General features: G+C 46.7%; 1 protein-coding gene across 1 annotated transcript in view; it reads left to right on the top strand.

The window, feature by feature from the left end:
* The window catches only part of AP5Z1 (adaptor related protein complex 5 subunit zeta 1), a 130719-nt gene that overhangs the window by 38012 nt on the left and 71609 nt on the right, over positions 1 to 21098 (top strand). Inside the window, exons 13-14 of the mRNA XM_086940690.1 lie at positions 1980 to 2091; positions 8111 to 8208. Coding sequence (XP_086796816.1) covers positions 1980 to 2091; positions 8111 to 8208 — 210 coding nt within the window. The remainder of the gene's footprint in view (positions 1 to 1979; positions 2092 to 8110; positions 8209 to 21098) is intronic.

The following is a 21098-nucleotide window of genomic DNA, read 5'->3' as shown; positions in this document are numbered from 1 at the left end:
GGAAGACATAACATTCTATTTTAAACAAAAAGTGTGCATTTATTGTATTTACAGCTGAGGCAGATTATGCAGGTATCGTTAAATAGCCCGTTCTAAGAGGGAGTGTTGTTGGATGCAGCCTCTCTTTTGGCAATGTTTGAAATAATTGTTATTCAGATGGCATCAAACACGAACTGTGGTACAAAATCTCTCCTGTAAGGTGTCTGCAACCTGTTCTAACCCTTTGTGATGAAGAGAGCAAGCGCAGCATTAATGAGTAAGATTAGAAAAGGAATGAAGAATGCATGAAAACATGGGAAATTACTTTTGCAAGGGCAACATCAAGAAAGGAAAGATACTGCGATCCACACCTCTCGATGGAGATGGCAAATTGCCTAAATCAGCTGGCATTCCACGTGTAAACATTTTTTTAAAAAAAAGGAATTGTGTGTTTTCTTCCATACAGTTTGTACACTGGCAGTATGTTAATTTTTTAATTCCTCAAAGCCTGCCACCTGCTGTTGAGTACAACACTACCTGCTAACAGTCCTCTCTGCCTTGCCGCCACTGATTGTATTCACAGGCTACCTTAGTTACGCTGACCCCAGCAGGCCCCGCAAGATGATGCCTAAAATTCTATCAGTGAGCCGGCCTCCTAGCGCACCCTCTAACACCTCGTGCTCGGCTATAAGGCATTACTAGAATGGACACAGTGCTGCTTTAAAGGTTAAGTACTTGCATTCCTTACAGCGTCCTCCACCCCTCTAACATGCAACATCTACTACCACATGCTGCTTTGTGCTTCTACCTTAGCAGTTCTCTTAAAGGGGCCTAAGTGATGTGGATTAGTAAGAGGAGCGTGTCGAGGTAACCCTCTGCAGGAGTGAGGCTGCGACCCATTGTCAGTATTTTTCCGTTTCTAAGCTATAAATACAGAAAAAGGAAAAATAGTTTTCCGTCTGTATTTATATGTAAATATCCGTTTAAACGGAAAACCAGGAGCCTTAATTTAAAACCATAGCAAGTGAAGGGGATTTTTTAAACCAGTGAATCTCCACTGTTTAGAAATGGCAATCCCAGGACCTCATTTAATTTCCCAAATAAATCTTTCTTTTTCCAGAACGATAATGATGAAATGAGAGAAGTTGCGAATAGGATGAGGGTGCCTTTTCTCAACTTCTCACTGAAAGAGGAGCTCTGGTTTAAAAGCTGAGAAGTTCTGTTCAGAATGCATAATGTACCTTTTTATTAGGCTATGTGTACTGTACCCTGCTGCCCTTCAATACTCCAAAGGTGGCACAAGAACAGCAGTGTACATTTTTCAGAAGACCTCTGAGTACCTTTCTCTTTTAATGAATAAAAAGTGTTCTCTTTGACCTGCAGTATGGTGACATATGGCCCTCTACTTTGGAGATCTGGGATATAATACAAAGGTTCTGTTATTAAGAGGTTGGAGATCAGTTAGTTACTTTCTAGTCCTTGCTCTTTGTAGCTCATACTAAAAATGTAAAATGCCGCTGTGCCTCGTGGTATACCTCAATCCCTGGTAACTGCTGTATCTGAATGCCCTTGACAGCAGTCTCATTTGGAAGAAGGGTACAGCCGGTTGCTGCATTGACTAGTACAGTACCCATCTGTTCACTCTACTCAGTCCTAACTCTGTCTCTTGCCTTTTCCTCTGACACTGTTATGGTGCCCGGCTTCCAGAATCTCTCCGAGTCAATTGCAGGTAGGCACTGACCAGACATTGGTCAGCGCATTCCAGGTGGACCATAAGGGCATTCCATATGCTAGTATGCCTTGTTAGCTGTCACTCTGTCCAAAGTGTTTGGATATATCTGCATTGAAACAATACACCAAAGCTCCGAAAATAGAACACACAAGTTATGTTGCTTCTTAAGTGATTGTGACAGACGTTTTCTTGGCTCAGAGTTATCTGTCTTTTTGGCACCACTTTCTTGAATGTCCTATTGATTATTTTTTTGTATTTTTGTCCTCAGACTCGGTTTGCTGCATCAGTTTCTTGTGGACCTGTCCGAATGCCCTCGAGTCGTGCAGTGTATGCAGATTGTCCCCATCTTGCTGCAGCTTTTTCTCAAGGAAGTAGTAAAGGTAGGAATCCCTGCCTTGGAAACTATTTTTGACTTGCCTTTCTCTTTGAAAATGTTACAAGCCTGCTTCTGTCTTGTGCCATGAGCCATCTGAGGAAAGTCCATTTCCATAACCTTGCTTTGGAGAAACTCTCACATGAAAGCTTTTAAAAGCTTTTGGATTTTCATGTGTAAATAATTATACTTAAATTTGCATGTTTAAAATAAAGTATTAGGTTTTCTCATAAAACAAAAACCCATAAATAACCTTTAACTAGATACGTAGTTGTTGAGAAAACGAAAACATTAACGGAGGCAACTGGGCCTCTGGAGGATTCCTCTGTCCAAGTTCTCTGAAGTGGGCTATATTTTGGGTGCCACTCATGGTCTCACTAAGAAATCAGGGAACCCTGGAACTTGAACAGGACATACCTTGGAGACAAATCAACTAAGATTGCTGACCCTTGCTTGAGGAGAGTGAGAAAATGGCTCAAGATTTGAAATCACTCAGCTTGATGTGGGACAGTTAGCCGTGTCTCCATCAGGTTGATGTGGAGGTGCAGCAGAGTTGACAAATTCGATAGCATGATGGGGCTAGGTTGTTGGAGCCGCCAAGGCGCACGAGTCAATTGAGACGCACATGGTGCAAACTCAGCAGTCCTTCCCAATTCACCAACCTCAAATGGGATTAGAGCTTTATCATTAAATTTATAGCAGCTGTTGTGTTGAGAGTTATGCGCTCACATTTCATAGGGTTAACCCAACTGCTTTGTCAGTCTCCTTAACGAAACTATACATCCTTTACACTGCTGCACACACTGTAGATCCTGGCATTTGGCACATCCGCAAAAGAGGTTTGAGGGCATACGGACACACGACATGAAGAGAACTACATCAAGGGCGACGATGAGCCTGTCCAACAGGGAGATGTGTGCCCCTATATTCAAAAAGAGCAGTGGGAGACAAAACAGTTTGACGGGAAAATGGTGGCAATGATCTAGAATCTCATTCAAATAGCAGATATTGAATAACGAACGGGGAAGCGAATGCAAGAAATAGATTCTTTGCAGGCGGGTCATCAATGCCTGAAGTGTATCATTTTAGATTCTCTTGTTATCTTGAATGCTAATAGTGACCAATAATTAGCAAGTAAAAAGAGTTGTAGTTTGATAAAAGTAGATGGTTGATGTAGTGGGGAGGAACATGGAGTGACGTAAAATGAGAATCAGATAAAGGTCATAATAACTTTGTTTAGATTGCACTAGAGTAGTCGTTGAACAGCCTGTTGTAGTGGTGATGGTCATGAATACCTATAAGGGTTTGAGAAGAGTCTTCCATTAACAAGTTTATTTTCCTTCCTGTACGCTCCCTTGCTTCCCCTTCCCCTTGTGCACCCTCTACCCCTGCCTACTAGACACATTAGAATATGGGATACTGTTTAAGCCACTAAATGAAACAAAGGGAAATGACTGTGAAGCAACTGATGGTTTTAACACATGTACATGTGGTTGATGCAGAGCTGTAGTTACTTCACTCTTAACTCCAATGATAATGGCTCTATTATGTGCTTAACAATAAAAGCATGAGGAAGAAATACCTGTGAATCTGAACCTGTGATACGCACAGAGGAGAACTAGTCACTTAGAAGATATTTCTTCTGTTGACCAAAAATGATGTATGATATGCCTGTTTTCTATTTCTTTGGACAAATATTAATTGCTCAGCATGACATTTTCCCAAAATGTCTCAGAGATATTTGACATTGAAGAAAAATACCATATTTAGTTTATTGTACAATTTCAACCCAATTGATGAAGATGAGGTAAGTGTACACAATCAAACACATCTTGCAGAGAAACCTACCTTATTGGTTGCGAAGCAAAATAAATGGACCTGTAAGCCAATACGTAGTAAATGTAAAGTTCATGAAAACACACAGCTCCAAGGAAGAAGACACAAACACACTTTAGAATACAGAACCCAACAGCTTGCTCCATCTGTACGCATTGGCGTGCAAACAAGAGCACAAGGAAATGGATTGCAACAGAGAGCGAATTGCAATGTATTAGGCACAAACATGGGAACAAAGTGCCTTCTAATTGCATTTATAAAACCAGCCTGCCCAGAGTGGTGATACAGTGTTTGTAGCAACTAAAACTACACAGACCATTCAAACACTAATTCGGGCATGCGCACAAGCCCAGAAAATGTCAGGTCTGCTGTAAAGTGCAGCCTACACATCGAAGGGTAGTTATGGGTATGATGTTGCAACATGAGTGCAACACATTCATTGTTTAAAAAAAAAAAGATGAAAGCATCTAAGGGAACCTCCAGTGTGCATTCCATCCTGCCCTCACCTTCTATCATCTAATCCACCTCTAAGGTTGCATCCTTTTCCACCTCCTACTAAATCACTCCTTCTTTATCATTATTTTCTACTTTATCTTCATCAACTTCTTCTCCAGTATCCTCGTTATCTGTCTCCTTCATCACGAACACCTCCCCATCTTCTCCATAATGCTTCCTCCTGTGTTATCCCTCTTCCATCATCTTGTCCTCCCCACCATATATTACCCCCCACACATCATCTCTTCCTCTATTTACACATTCATCTTTTCTTCTGTTTGATCCATCATCTCCACCTCATGCAGCTGTTATCTCCATCTCTACCTTATTTCAATCTTTCTCCTGATCTAGGTCTGACACTGCTGCCCCATGAATCTCCAATAGTAAACTTGTCTAGGATCTGTAATGATAACTGCATCTTTGAATACTCTGCTGGCATCTAGGCTGGCAGCATTATTCCATTAACGTGGGAAGCATTTGTAGTACGCAGTTGAGCATAGTTTGATCTCGCATAACAACTGGATTTTGAGGCCGGTGTATCATTTGCAGTTGCAGGACAGTCAACGGGCCTCTAGGGACTTTGAGTATGTGTGCGCCATTGGTTGCCCCTATGGTGAGGTGAAAAATACTTTTATTGTAGAAGTCCCTCTGCACTTGTTCTCTCATCTGTTGTCTTTGGGAAGGTGTTCTGGCATGCTACACGGGGCTGAGTGCTTTAGGGGCTTGTCACTCTGCTTTGCGGATAGCTGGTCTTCAGATTCTCAACTGTGCTTATGACTTTCTGGGGTTCTAGTGGCATAATAGGGTTGTGCCATATAGCAAAAATCACAGGGATGACCTGCAGGGGTTAGCAGGCCATTATGTCTGTGATTTGCTTTTCAGTAAAGCAATTTTTTTTTTAAGCAGCTTGTTTTTCTCAAAGGAAAACTGGATGCGTCTCAAAACGTTAAATTAAAAGTTTTCTTTTAGTTTTGTAAGGGAAGGCAGTGGTCCGTAGAACCACTGCCTGCTCTCGAAAAATGTTTTTACAAACATTCACAAAGGGGAAGGGGTCCCTTGGGTGCCCCTTCCCATTTGCAAATGGGTTACCACCAACTAAGTTGGGGGTAAAATGTGAATGTTTTGTGACCGTATTTCGGTTGCAAAACATTAATACATGCCACTGTGATTCGTTATTAGGAAGGGACGCCCTAAACCGGCCCCTTCCTTATACCGAATCGCAAACTCAAATTACGATTCCGTAATAGGTTCCCAGATCGCAATTGAGCTTTTGTACATTTAAAAATGCCTTTCTGCATTGGCAAACGACCAATTTGTGCGAATCAGGGCGTTTGCAAACGTACCAAAACTTTGTGCATCTGGTCCTAAATATCACATTCATGGTCTTCGTAGTCTTGAAGTGTGGCCCTTTCCCCGAACTTCCTTTTCCGCCTACCCAGGTTTCATATATATTTGAAAGGCAGCGCTGCATTCCATGATTTTGAGTTGCTCCTTTCTGTAGCATGGTTTGTTGCGTGCAGATTTATCAGTACCTTGGGGAATGGGTTTGATGTTATTTGCAGTAATGTTGCAAGTGATTGACCCCAGAGGCACACCATCTTGTGATTTGCAGTGCAACAAAGGTGATGCAGCAAATATGTCTATTTACGCTGCCACCAAAATAACTCATTGATTCCTTCAATTCGAATCAATTTATTTGCCCTGCCAATAAGAACAGCCTTTTGCTCTTGCATCATTTAAATATATGTTTGCCCTGATAATGACACTATAATCAACATGGGTTGAAATGCCAAACATTTGAATTTTTAATTATTCCATTGCCTATTAAATATTACATACTGTTGCACAGTTTTTCTGCCTCTCACTGTGTGATCACCTGAACAGTTTCCCTCTCTGTATAACGATATCATTTTGGATTACATTTGCAAGTGTTCCTGCTCCTTTTCAATTGCTTATGATTTGTTAATTTGTTAAAATGATTGCTGGATACATTTGCCTTGGTTCAGTTGTCCCACAAAGAACCATTGTGTTACATGTGTGTTCAGGTCTCCTAAACATTTGACCGGTTTTGTTTATTTTTTAAATATAAAGGGTCAGATTAAGAAAATTTAAATAATTTTACCCCAAATGCACTAACACCTGAATTCACATAATCATACACAGCATAAACACAGATAGGAACAACTGCAAAATCTAAAATGCATGAATAGCATATTTTACACACTCTTCCACTAAGTCATTTACAAATAACTTGCCACAACACAAAGGAACATGACACATAATTTGTCTTTATACTGAGAAAAGCTAACCGAGAAAGCTAAAAGTTGATGCAATAAAAATATATTTATTCAGGGAAGCCAACAGACAAATCTGTACATATACAATGTTTTTGCTTTATTTGACATATTTTTTTCTTAATAGCATATTACACTCAGTTCATATTTTACACACATGTATCACCTGTGGTACCAAAATAAAAAAAAAACCTCATGGTTGATTGGTTCAAGGAGCATTTTATCCTGTCTACAATTTTGTTTCCGCTGTACCGAACCAATCCGACTAACTGGCTGCAACATTTGAGAAAATGTTGAGGCCACAATTACAGGACTCGGAGACTCAGTCCCAGAGTTCTGACGAAGACCTGTAAAGGGTCTATAATAGGGCAGGATGCGCATACCCGGTATCGCAGTACTCCCAGCGCAGACCCCCATATTGTATTGCAGTTGTTCTGCACAGGGGGTTCACTGCATTGTAGGTGGTAGGAGCAGGGCCTGGCACAGCGAGGCCCTAATGCCAACCTCTGCTGTGCACGACTGACCCATGCTGTGCATTATCAATGATGTAATTTGAGAGCTTATCTATGACATCATTAATTATGTAATTTAGCGCATAATGAGTGAGGTTCTAAACAGTGCATGATGGAGGCCCAGCTTGTATGGAATCCCTATAATGGGCGAATTGCAGTAGTTGGGTAGTTTTCAGCAGGTGGTTATTGGGCAGCCCCTGTTGCTCGAAACTAGAATACTTGTACAGCACATTATTAAAAACACAGAGTAAATAGAAATAAAACTAGAATTTTTGGTATATGAGCTGCTTAAGATGTTTAGTATATTAAATATTAGAGAGCAAATGTGTTTAGGTTGGGGTTTAGAGCGTACAGTGTTTCCGCAGGTCCCCTCCATTTTAAATTTCTCTTTGTTTCACATCAATCTGTTTTTGTTTACTTTTTAAAAATATATATTTTTAACACATTTTAAACTAATAAAGAACAAGGCAGTGTGACTAACACATACATTCGCTTTGTACACCATAACTACATTGCAAACATTAAATGATATTCTCACACGAGCTATATGAAAATAATGACCTTTCCGACTCCAAGATTCTTTTTCTACCAAATTCTCCTGTCATCATTTCTCTTGTGCATCAACAACCATACAAAATATTTGAGGACGTGTCTCATTGTGACTATTCAGACATTGCGTATGTTTGAACCACCATAGAACACAGTCTGTAGTGCAAGTAGGCCTAGTCGAGACTCCACATCATTTCGAGGGCAGAGAGTAAAAGCACATTTTCTTTTCTCTTAAGTTGTTGACCTCCATAGTTTCAGTGGTCAGAGTTAGCAATGCATGATGAAGAGTCTGAAGCTTGAATTCATGGACGATGACAATTAATGTACCTTGTTGTTTCAGTTTGCTGATGGCCCTTTAATAAACCAGCTTTCCTTGGTGCTTTTGAAGCGGAGTGCCATGCTGTATGATGTCCCCAAGTTCAAAACGGATGTGCATAAGTAAGTCCATCACAGCTTTGAATAACCTATACATTTCAGTATTGTCTCTTGTTTAGCACTTGTTGTGTAAGTTTGTTCTGGGTGACCTAGTTTCTAAAACTAAGCAAAGTGGCAAGCTTGAGCATTAAAACATTCACTTATATTTACATTCGTCCCATCAGCTCTTTACCAGGTCCCACAGATAGATTAATAAGTTGTTGCATCATGTCTGTCTTGCCTAGGATGTGACGACTAGATCTGCGCCACATCAGCATGCTGACGTCCTTCTTTGTCTGCGTCATCTGATGCGGAGTCTTTAAAAATCAGATTGTACTAGTATGCAGAGCTCCAAATTGGCATCTTATTAGTATGGACTAGATGAGTCCATTCCACAGAACGGGAAGATGGCGGGTCAGTGAGGAAATTGTGGCTAGTAAGTCTGTACCAGAAAAGGCATTACCTCAGGTAAGTAACTTGTTGTTCCTCCTTTTTATTTTAAGTTTGGGTTTATTCAAAATTCTTAACCACATTAGTAAAAAGTTAAGGGAAACGATGCAGTAGAACAACAATTTAAAATATGATAATAAAGGATAATTACGCACTTATATAGCGCACGACTACCCGGAGGCATCTCAGCGCTTGTACGAATACCGCCGAGGAACCCTTCCTGGCCTTTCCCTGTGAGGAGCCCACTCCTGGGCACCCCAAGGTGAAGTCAGGCACCCCAAGCGTTGTTGGGGCCGTTGTAGAGATTAAGCAAGCTATTGCCCAGAGGTGCAGAGTGGGGCTCATGATCAGAATAGGCACCGAGGCGAGAATTATCAGGTCCGGGGAAATTGAGCCAGAGACCCGCCGAGGCGGGAATTGAACCCTGGTCCCGGCCAGACTACTGCATCAGGGTCTGCCGCTCTAACTATTGAGCCACACTTTTCTACTAGTAATAGAGAATAGATAATCGAAAAATGCAGGAAGAAATACACGTATGCTGTTGGGAATTATTAGTGAAATATTACAAAAGGATGGTACAAGGGGAAGGAAAAAGAGGGGTGAGGGAAAGGAAAACAATGTAGAAGATGTTATCTGGTAAATTGGAAGGGAGAAGGGGACCGAGAAGTTGGAGAGATGAGATAGAACAATGGGGGAAGAGGAAGGGAGAGATTATTGAGGAGGGGAAAGAGTTGGAATGCATAGGAAGGGTGGAAGATTGGAGGTAGGAGAAGAAACAGAGAGAGAGAGGAAAGGTAGAAGGGGGAGGTAAAGGAGAAAAGGTAACTCTGGCATTGGAGGATGGTTGGGATTGGATTACAATTTCGACGTAAATTAGGAGAGAGAATGTAAGTACACAAGTAACCATGTTGTATGTAGACAAGAGTGCCACTAAAGCCCCCAGCACTTCTTTACAGTTGAGTCTGCGGGTGAGGGACCGTCCGACCAGAGGAGTCTTTAGGCGTCGGCGGAAGAGTTGAAGTGCACGTTCGGTCCTCATTTCTTCACAGAGAGTTTTCCAGGGGGTAGAGGCAGCTCAGAGAAAGGCTATTCCCACTGCAGCTTCTCCTGCTGTGAGCTCACGTGCGTCAGTCCGAGATGGAGCTGCAGCTTCTAAACTAAGCCTCGGCGGTGAACTCCGCTTTGCTCGCGGAGTGTGCGGAGTTTCCCGCACTCCACGTTAACCAGAGCTCGCGGAGTTCTGAAAAACTCTGCTTCCTGGAGCGGAGTTTTTTCTCCCAGCCTCCCGGCGAGATTTTTCCTCGTTCGCTATCGTCAACATCAAGTTGGCAAGCACGAGCGTGGAAAATAAACATCCCGGCGAGATTTCTCAACTCGGGCGGTCAGGTTTCTCAGTTCGAGTGGTCGCTTATGCTCGCAACCGCTCACAATGAGAAACTGCTTGTTTGCGCTGAGAAAGCTGCCTCTCGGGTAAATATCTACTCGAGCTGCAGAAAAGAGAAAGAAGAGACCGCTTGCACTGTGCAAGTTGTCGTTCGCAATGATTGCTCAGTAGGAACACGCATCCACTCTGTGCAATCACCGCAAATTGCATGTTTCTGTGGAACTCTGCCGCTTGCGGAGCTCCACGTAGTTTTTTTTGCGCTTCTTGTAGCTCAACTCCGCGAACTCCGCCCAGGGTTATTCTAAACACTGCTCTTTCCTCTAAGCCAGAGAGAGCGTTTGCTAGTGCCCACGCGCCAGTAATACTAATCTGGTGCAAGGACAAAGGCCATGGGGTAACGCACCAATGACAATTGAGGAATGTGCATTTGACATTGCCCAGGCACGAAATGTGTTTCCACAAAATATGTATTATAGAAGATAAAGCAGACCCCCTTATGCTTATTGCACTTGTGAAGCATGCATGTTTTTCGGAACCATTGGTCAGGTTTCTCTTGTGTATGTGTTTTTTTAAAAAAAAAACCAATTATCTTTCTTGTGAGTTGAATAGCTTCTTAATCTCTTTGTCATTGGACCTTGAATTATTTTACCCATGATTAGATTCTCCTTTGAATTTAGACATGGGTGTAAATGGAACATCAAATATTTTTTTATAAGGTAAATGTTGTTTAGTTATTTCCTCTACCTGGGCAGTCTGCTGATGTCCATACGGTTAACATTGTACTTGAACGTCATCATCCATTTCTGCCCAGTGTTTTTTCAGACTTTGGAATCCTCAGCTTGTCGGTGTCACTGCCATTATGACTTCCGCCTCCCACGTCACCAGCGTAGACTCTTGATGCCGGAATGGAATCCTGTACTGGCCGGTTGCACCAGGTGTTTTGGGGGCATTATAGCAGCTTATTGTTGCATTTGTGCCAACTGTAAATGGCAAAGCTGGGTGAAAGCAGGGATTTTCAGTAGATTGTTATGTGCTGCCATCCGGCGCATTAACTCGTGGCTAGAAGTCTTCGAGTGCATTCAGAAATAAGATGGACAACTTTACATAGCTTACTTTGCCGAATCATAAATAAGATAAAGAAAGCAAGCTATATGAAATTGTCTATCATTTGCATATCATTTCCATGTATCAAACAGGAGATCTGTACTTGGTTTAATCTCTCGTTATACTCTGGATTCAGATGCCCAGGCATACTGAACTCCCGGTGGGACAACTACTTTGACACCCTTTTTAAAACCATCTTTCTAGGCTTCCTGCTCTGACGTCTCGACAACACGTAAACCTCTGAAACTGCAGGAACACTAGTTTGGTGTCTTTTATAGTCTCTCATGCATCACACCCAGTGTCACTTGAAGGCATGTGTGGTAACAAACACGCTCGCCAATAACAGAGCATGTTGTTCCAGATTACACCACAAGGTGGCAGAATGGTGTAAGACATGTGAAAGACGAATGCTACCAAGGGAAAAGGCACGAATTGGCCACGCCAATTGTTTTGACTTTTGAATAGTGAAGCGGCTTTATCAATATTCACTAATACACACAGGTAAAATACATCACAGGCTGCATTGGTGTAAGCTCCCTGCCTCAGAGCACTGTAGCAGTGCTGGTACAGTTCAGACACATACATGCACTGCTGCACATGCAGCAGGAGTGCACTTTCTCTCTCAAACAACACATAAGGCATGACCAGCATTGTAGCAGGCTCCACGCTATCCCATCCCCCTTAGCACACACCACCGCCAGTCCCCGTCCGATTTATACTACAGCAGTTTCCAACTTTTGCTCTGCGATCAGATTTAGTTTAGGGTGATGGCGAGATAGAAAGATATTGGGCCAGATGCATCAAGCATCCATTTTGCGATTCCTTATTAGCGAAAAATAAGGAATCGCTAATAAGGAATAGCAAAATGGAATGCAGCAAGTAATCACTACAAAAATAGCGATCCCTTAGAATTCCTTAATTGCGAGTCGCAATTAATGAATACCTCCCCATTCATTCCTATGGGCCTAGAGGCCCATAGGAATGAATGGGAAGACAATCTCAATTTGCGAATCGCAATTAGCGATTCGCAAATTGAGATTGCGAGTTCAAGGGTGCAGGGGTGTCCAAAGGACACCCTGTTGCACCCCTGAATTTCATCTGTGCTCATATGTTGCGCACACACATGCCCTTAGGGCATGTGTGTGTGCAACATGAAACTTTGAAAAATGCACTAAGTGCTTTTTTCAAAGTTTTTGCAAATTACCATGAAGTTGTACTTCGTGGTAATTTGGGTGCCCTATTAGCAAATTCGCTATTTTTGAAACTTTCATGCATTGCGTTTAAGGACTCTCAATTTGGGATTCCTTAAATGCAAACAATCGCAATTTAGCGAATTCTCTATTACCGATTTTTGCATTTGGGATGATGCATCCCAAATGCAAAAATACCGGTCGCAAAGGGGCAGATTCTGAGAATCTGACCCTTTGCGACCGGTTTTTAGCTTGATGCATCTGGCCCATTATCTACCGGCGTTTGCCCGTAGGTAGTTATTGTTATGATGTAATTGTCATAGGAAGAAGGTTTTTCATTTGCCAAGAACGTTGGTGTCATTTGACGAGTACTCACCAAATTTTCAAAACTGATTCACTAGTCACTTCAGCTGCTGTCTTGAAAATTTGGTGGTGATCCGTCAAGCGGGGGCTGAGAAAAAAGGGGGAGTCCCAAAACGCTTTTTCTCCATCTTAATTTCCATAGAAAAATTTAGACACTGCTACAGTCCGAACTACTGAAAAGAATCGCACCAAATTTGACAGAAAGTAGCACTTGGTCCAGAAAGCACTCTTTGTTAAATGGTCTAAATTCGTTCAGTAGTTGCTGGGAAATGTAAAGATTTTTAAGATATACAACTAAGGCCACAGTGAATCCGCAACCCCTCCTGTTCTCGTGCCCGAGTTCTTAATGGCTGCCAACACTACAAACCAGGAAGTGTTGGTAGCCATCTTGTGACTCTGTTGAATCAAATCCGAAAACTAAACGTAAAAAGAAAAGGGTGCAGGGTAGAAACACCCCAACCCCCTAGGCCTCGGGGAGGGGGGATGGGAGGGTCCCACAGGGACTCCCCATGGCCAAAAAAGCATTTCACAACTCCAGACCAAAATAAAAAATAAAAAAAACAAAGCGCGCTCTCCCACGTTTCATTCAATTTAGGCCCCTGGACAGGCCAGGTCCCAGGGACAAGTTTCAATATGTAGGAGGGGTACATGGGGGCCCCCCTCTTAGAATCTCTAAACCCCCAGGGACTGCCACCTACCCGGTGCATTCTTGAATATTTGTGGGGAAGCCCTAGCAGCAATGCCCACGCACAAGGGACCGCCACCTCCCAGGGCAAATTAAATATTTTACAGTGATGCAGGGGGCCACAAGCCCCACCCAGCCCGGGGACCTCCACCTCCTGCGGCTACATATCATATTAATGTGGGGGTTCTCTGGCCCTCTGCTGCCCCGGAGACCACCACCTCCCCGGGGCTTAAACAAAGAAAGGAGGGGAGCAACGCTGCCCTCCTCCTGGAGTCCTTCATATCCCTGAGGACCGCCACCCCCAGGGCTGGCTCCAGCAATGTCCCGGTGTGCCCACCCCTGGGACATTGCAGTTTACTATTGCTTGGCGGAAGTACCTCTCCCATCAAACCATAGCAAACAAGTGCTCTGCTTTCCGCAAGTGAGAGCAGAAAATGCTCTCTCTTGTTGAAAGCAGAGCAAGTGCCTGCTTCCCTGCCCACTATTAAGCAAACAGGGAAACGGACATTGCTTTGGGATCCAGGGAGCTGTATGTTCAGCAATTCCCTGGATCTCAAAGCAATGCCAGCTCCCGGAGGAGGTGGGGAGCTGGCAGGGACTGCGAGGGCCTTAAGGCTCACCCTGCAGTCCCCAACATTTTAAATGTAGGTCCCCTGGATGGGACTAAAGCACCCACACTACAGGCTGGGACCAGGGGATGGGGTTCCCGGGGTCCAAAATCAGCCACCCCATCCATGTTAAAAAAATAAAATTAAAAAAAAGCAGCAGGCCTAGGGGTGTGGGGTCCCCGGGGCTGAAAATGGCCCGGGAGGTGTATGGGGGGGGGGGGGGGGGGATGCTCTGCTCCCCTCCCTGTGAATTATGCAAAATATTTTTTTTTATAAAAGGTCAGGCCCCAGGGCCGAAAACTGCGAGGGAGGGGGGGGGGCACGTGCTCCCCCTTCCTAAAAATAAATAGAAAAATAAAGTAAAACCTGCAACTTACCTCAGGCCCCACTCCCTTTCTCCACCACTCTGCAAACGTGCCTCCTGGTGCACTACTGGTTGGGGGATGAATTCCCCTTGGATGCTGAGGGTCCTTGGGGGCCAATAAGCCCTTCAGAAGCCCACACAGTGGGAATGCTGAGAGGTGGTCGGAAGCCATGACACCTTTCTCAACCACTCTGCAAACGTTCCTCTGGGCACACGCTGGTGGGGAGATGAGATCTCCTTGCCTCCTGAGAACCCCAGGTCTAAAGTGGACTTCTTCCCCCAAGCAGCAGTGCACCAGGAGGTGCGTTTGCAGAGTGGTGGAGAAAGAGGGCGTGGCCACAGAAAATCTCCCAGCAAACCAACAGTGTGGGACTTGCTGGAGGTAACAAAAGAGGTAGATGGCCCAAAGGACCCTCAATAGCCAAGGGGACTTAATCCCCCTACTAGTAGTGCACCAATAGGCACGTTTGCAGAGTGGTTGACAAAGGGGGTGTGGCCTCCTACGAGGTTTCAGGAATCTTGTTGTGTGGGACTTACTGGAGGTAAGAGGATGGGTAGTTGGCTCCCAAGGATGTTCTTGGGGGCCAACTACTCCTGTTATCATGGGCGGAGCTTGGCAAGCGCCGATGTAAGACGCGCCAGCCTCGAGCTCCGGGCCGAAGCCTCGCATTATTCATCATACATCCTGTTCCAGCTGTGCCCAAACTCCGAGAGCGCCAAGTCTGCTGCAGAGAACTGACACGGGAGCTCGCTACCGCTGGAGCCCTGAAATCGGCGGAATTATTTGACTTTAGGAGCCTCGGGGACTCCCGGCGGACCAGGCCGCAAGCACCGGACTCGCCTAGCCATCTGGCCGGCGTGCGTTGTCTGACGTGCGGCCGCCGAGGCAGGGTCTGCTCCGGACCTCCGATGGAGGTGAAAATCGACACCTGAAGAGCCTCTCGCGCCGAGTACTCTGCCATCGGTCTACAGAGCGGCGGTCGCTCCAGAGGTGAGGAGCATGTAGAAAACCCTACAAAGGCAGCGGAGGGCCTGGACCTAGTCAGAAACACCAAGTGCAGGCCCGGTTGGGCCTAGAACACCAAGCAAAAGACACGAGGCCCCCACACGGACTGCTCGAGACAGCAGCAGGACCCGCGGCTCCACAGGTGCCCCTGTGACAGTAGGGGTGACACACCTCAGAGTACCAGACACCATACACGGGTGAAGGCCTGGTCACAAGCACACAGGCCCATTGGGAGCTACGAGCACGAGGGGGGAGCTGCCGCCTCACTGCCCCGCGGACCTGGGATTGAATTGGCCGGTGCTGTGGAGTGAACATCTCGGCAGGGTGTGGACCGGCGGGGGTCCCAGACCTCCGCCAGAGGGCACCGTTAAATTGACCATGGACCTATACTGAAGAGCCCGGGCAACCAACTGCGTATCCTACGGTGGGTCGTGCCGCCCATTGGCGTATATTTCCATAGGGACAGTGTCGTTGCATGTAGCACACGACCAGCAGAGACAGGTGAGGTGACGCGCCCACCTATGTGCGAGGCAAGGGAGTAGCATCTGGTTAGAAGCTGGAGCAGGGGCTAGCACAAGCCCTACCATTTGACACGAAGGAGCTCCGGCGGAGGGGGGCCCTACGGCGGACCAGTTCTGGGGTGACCGACAGGACTGTTTACCCCGCATCCGGAGTATCGAGGCAGCGTCAACGTCGGACACCCATTGCTTCAAAAGTCTTCCTGACGGTGTGCTTGAGGGAAGTAGGTGGGAGTACACTACTGTTAGCGGCGGCTCTGCGTTTGGTCTCTATCCCGTCCACCCTGCCCGCCAGACTTTCCAGACTCTAGCAGCTGCGGTGGGCCCATACTCTGGCCGGATAGATCTATCTGCGAGCCACCACGATGGGTAAGGGCGATAAAACCCAGATGAAACTAGTTTTCGAGCAACGGAAATCGAGAACGCAGGACCCCCGACCCCTCCAAATCCGGAATCATCGCAACAGCCCAGAGGATTGGAAGCCTCAGTCTACTCTGACATTAAAGACCTGCTAGTCACGATGTAAAAAGGCCTGCAAGACAGCATGGCGTCGATAGGATCTAAAATTGACGCACTAACTTACCGTATGGACCGCATGTCAGAGAGGGTGGATAAACACGCGGAGCGTCTGGACATGTCGGAGAGGCGATTGACTGAGGTGGAAGAAGCGCAAACTGAGCTGGATAAGGACCGTACGCAACTCAACAAACTGCTCCAGGTGATACAAGACAAATCGGAAGATTTGGAAGCGCGCTCAAGACGTTCCAACATTAGAATTACGGGAATTGCGGAGACGACCCATACTGGTAAAATGGAGCTGTTTGTGGAGAAGCTGCTGACTACGCTGCTGGGGGAAGAAGTGTTCTCGCACATGTTCATAGTGGAGAGGGCGCATCGTTCGCTGGGTCCTAGCCCGCGCCCGGGAGCCCCCCCGAGACCCATAATTGCAAAACTGCTCAACTACCGAGATAGAGATACAGCACTGCGGTTGGCGAGGGAAAAAGGGAAGCTGCAGTTCGAGGGGATGGATTTCTCGCTATACCCCGACTTCACGGCGAACGTTCAGGAGGAGCGACGCCACTTTGCACCATACAAGCAGCAATTGCGGGACATGGGTCTGGACTACGCTATGTTATACCCAGCTAAACTTCGGATCAATCGCCAGGGGCACTCACACTTTTTCACAGACCCGAAGGAACTTCAAAAGTCGCTTAAGGTGTGGTCTAAAGAACAGAGACATAGTCCTAAGCGTCGGGAGCAAGAACAGGACAACAACTGTCATCTAGACGAGCAGGAATAGAGCAATGGCCGTTCTGCATTCTTCGCTGGAGACTTGTCCTTCCTCTGGGAGCGACCTGGGGAGCGCACCAGGGACTATGGGAGGTGCTCCTTGGGCAGATAGGTCAATGAAGAAAGGACGGTTGTAGGCGCAGCATGGGCCAGTGGGTCTACACTACGCTCCGGAACTACCAGTAATCTGGACTATGGGTGAGAACTTTCCATTATATCCACCTCACTTGCAATTGTAGTAGGTTTGGGCTCCGTGAAGGGCGCACAGTATTAGAGACCAGATATAGAGATTCACCCAAAGACACAACTGGTGTAGCGTTCCCTATGCGCTGGGTTCTACTTTCTGGGGAATGTATAGGATAGGCTTTTGGGCACATATGGATATTATGTTAAGAGGCTGAGGCGGGGGGCTGGTGCTGGAGTTTAAGCTTCATTTTCTTGGAACTGTATTTGCTACCTTGGCAACCTCTGCCCTAGCGCTTTCAGCAAGTTAGACTGCTCCCGCAGTCTGAGGGGTAATTTGAGAGTCTGTTTTGGGAGGGAGCAGGGGGGGGGGGGGGGGGGGGGGGGGGTTTGCATGCTAGGCCGAATTGGGGTTGGTCTGCTGTGGGTGGGGTTTGGGAGGTTGAGGTGGGTATTTTGCTTGCTTATTGCATGTTCTTTGGGAGGGTACGGGTTGTTCTGTTTTGTTCCATTACGCCTTGCCTCACAAAACACAATGTGCTTGCTACGAATGCTTGATTGCCTGCACTATAGTCTGTCCTACATATCCGATTATGACATTACAAACTGTGCAGCGTCCTTATGGCTGGAGTAGGTGGTGAACGGGCTGATGAGCGGCCCACAGCGATACACGTCCTCACGTGGAATGTAAGGGGGCTCAATGATCACAGGAAGCTCAGGAAGGTGTTATGTTATCTCAGGCACCACAATATCGATATTGCTCTCTTGCAAGAAACGCACCTCCCACTTACGAGCAACATGCTGCACACTAGGAGTTTGGCGGGGCATATAGCGGCGGCTGGGTTCACCTCACACGCTCGGGGGGTCCTCACCTGGGTAAACCCAAAATCGGGCTTTCTGATACAGACAGTAGGTGTCGACACAGAGGGTCGGTACGTCATAGCGTCCTGTAAGGGGCGGGGACGGGACCTGCTGGTAGTTAACACATACGGCCCCAATTACGATTCCCCTGATTTCTTTGACACCCTAGCCGGTGAGATAGCCAGAGACGACAATCCGCACATACTGTGGGGTGGGGACTTTAATTTGACACTAAACCCAGACATAGACAGATCATCGGGTCCCCCCCGTCGGCCCTCCGCTGCTGCACAATCGCTCACGGCAAAGTTGGTGATGCTGGATATGACCGATGCGTGGAGGTACAGAAATGAGGGGAGGGGTGGGTTTACACACTACTCTGCATTTCACGACATACATACAAGAATTGACTACTGGTTTGTCACAGCTGGAATCAACCGAGCTATTAGGCATTGCAAGGTACTCCCGCGCACTCTTTCGGACCACTCCCCCATTCTGCTAACTTTAGATACCCCAGTAAAGGGATACACACCGTTTACATGGCGCTTCCCGCCATACTCCCTGCTGGACCCGCTCTTCCGCAGTGAGTTGGCGGAAGCGATTGACGTGTTTTTCGAGAAAAATTTGGGGTCGGTGGAGGACTTCCAAACAATTTGGGAAGCGTTCAAAGTTTATATTAGAGGTATAGCGATGTCCAAGCACTCCAGTGTCCTAAAGTCTATCAGGGCCACCTTAGCAGATCTTGAGCTACGATTGCAATCGCTTGAGGCACGGGTTCGTACTAGCCCGGACGACGCCACAGAGGATGACATTAAGCGCCTTCCGGTGGAGTACCACGAAGCCGCAGATAGAGAGGTACAACACTTAGGCAAGTACGCCACAGCCCGCACCTATGGCGAGGGGGAGAGACTGGGCTCAGTTTTGGCCAATGTCATCAAAGGCCAAAGGAGAAAGGCGTTAATCTCCGACTTACAAACCTCGGACGGAGATAGGGTTACAGATGAGGCGGAAATTGCAGCAACCTTCAGAGACTATTACTCGGAGCTATATTCTTCCAAGAGCGGCGACATGTCCGCCGACATTATGGACTATCTAGAGCACATACGACTCCCGTTCCTCCCGAACTCCGATAGGGAATTCCTGATGTGCCCCATGCAGATTGACGAAATCAGAGACGCGCTGGCCTCCATGAGATCAGGCAGTGCGCCAGGCATCGACGGGATATCAGTCGAATTCTATCAAGCGTTTCATGAACAATTGTTGGCGCACATCCATACCCTTCTGGGGGACATAAGTGTACAAGGCACCATGCCTAGCTCCATGAGAGAGGCGATGATAGTTACCATTCTGAAGCCGGGTAAGCCACACGACTACTGTAGCTCGTACCGCCCAATATCGTTGCTAAACGTCGACGCCAAGCTCTACGCCAAGGTACTTGCGAATAGACTTGCGCTGCTGGCTCCTGATTTAGTGACCCCAGAGCATGCGGGATTTATCCCATCCAGAAACCTGACTTACAACATAAGGACGGTGCTGGGTACCATACAACATGTAAAGCAGGATACACCAGCAGTGGTGCTCTTCTTAGACATGGAGAAGTCATTCGACTCTGTCGAGTGGCCATTCCTCCTTCAGGTATTACGCCGTATGGGACTTGGCGAACCCTTCATCCAAATGATAGGAGCGCTATACGACGGCCCCTCGGCTAGGGTCCGTGTGGGTAATGCGATCTCCCGCCCTTTTTTCATAGGTCGGGGCACCTGTCAGGGATGCCCTTTATCCCCTTTACTGTATGCACTCGCCGCAGAGCCTCTCGCATGTGCGCTCAGAGAATACCATAGCCACGAGGGGGTTCGGTTCCCCACGTACAAAATTGTTGTGTCTATGTATGCGGACGATACGTTGCTGTATGCCCATGACCCTGCTACTACGCTCCCCCCCCCCCCTTCTGAGAGGTGATTCGGTTTGGTGCACTATCGGGACTCAAAGTTAACTGGGCGAAATCGGTGGTGCTGCCACTCACTCCGGTGACCACACGAGTGGAAACAGAGTACCCAACCCAGTGGACGGAAGACCCGATTAGATACTTGGGTATCCAGATACACACGGACCCAGATCAGCTGATCGGACAGAACTATGGGAGGGCGGTCAGTAAGCTGGAGGATGATATAGAGATATGGTGCAAACTACCCCTCACCCTGCTTGGCCGCATCGCCATAATGAAGATGATAGTACTACTGAGATTTCTGTTCCTTTTTAGCGCATTACCAATTGTACTCTCTAAGGCCTTCTTTCACCGCTTGACCAGCTTGATGATAAAACTGGCATGGGCAGGGAAACAGCCGAGAGTCAAGTGGACAACGCTCACCCTCCCGTACGGCCAAGGGGGGATTGGCGGCGCCGGACCTCGAGTTGTACTACAGGGTGGCCCAAGCGTCGCACCTACACACTTGGGTACATGGCGACAAACAAATCCCACATGTCAGGATGGAACGATTATTCGCCCATCCAATACCGCTCCCGGCAACGATCTGCCAACCACAGGACCGTCGGACAGGCATTCTAGATTCCATCTCCTCCACCAATCACGCCTGGCACTCACTCCTATTTCGCCAGGGAGGGGCGGTGATTTATTCGCCGGAGATGCCAATAGAATGGATGCGCTGGCTCCCTCCCTTGGCGGACAAAGCGGTCACACAGGAACTAACAAAATTAGGGCTGAGCAAGGCGGGCGACCTGTTCATAGATGGCACTGCCAAAACCTGGGACCAAACTCGGGAAGTTGGAGCTGAGCCTCCGCTTCTCCAAAGATTACACTTCCATAGAACTCGGAGAGCCCTCTCCAAACTTCTGGGTCCAGACATGGCGGAGCCTCCGGAAGTCCCAGAATTATCGTACGTAATCACACACA

Source organism: Lissotriton vulgaris, chromosome 10 (assembly GCF_964263255.1).
Source record: "Lissotriton vulgaris chromosome 10, aLisVul1.2, whole genome shotgun sequence".
Taxonomy (NCBI): Eukaryota; Metazoa; Chordata; class Amphibia; order Caudata; family Salamandridae; genus Lissotriton; species Lissotriton vulgaris.
Note: the sequence above shows the minus strand (reverse complement) of the source record. Positions and strands in the feature narration are given on the sequence as shown.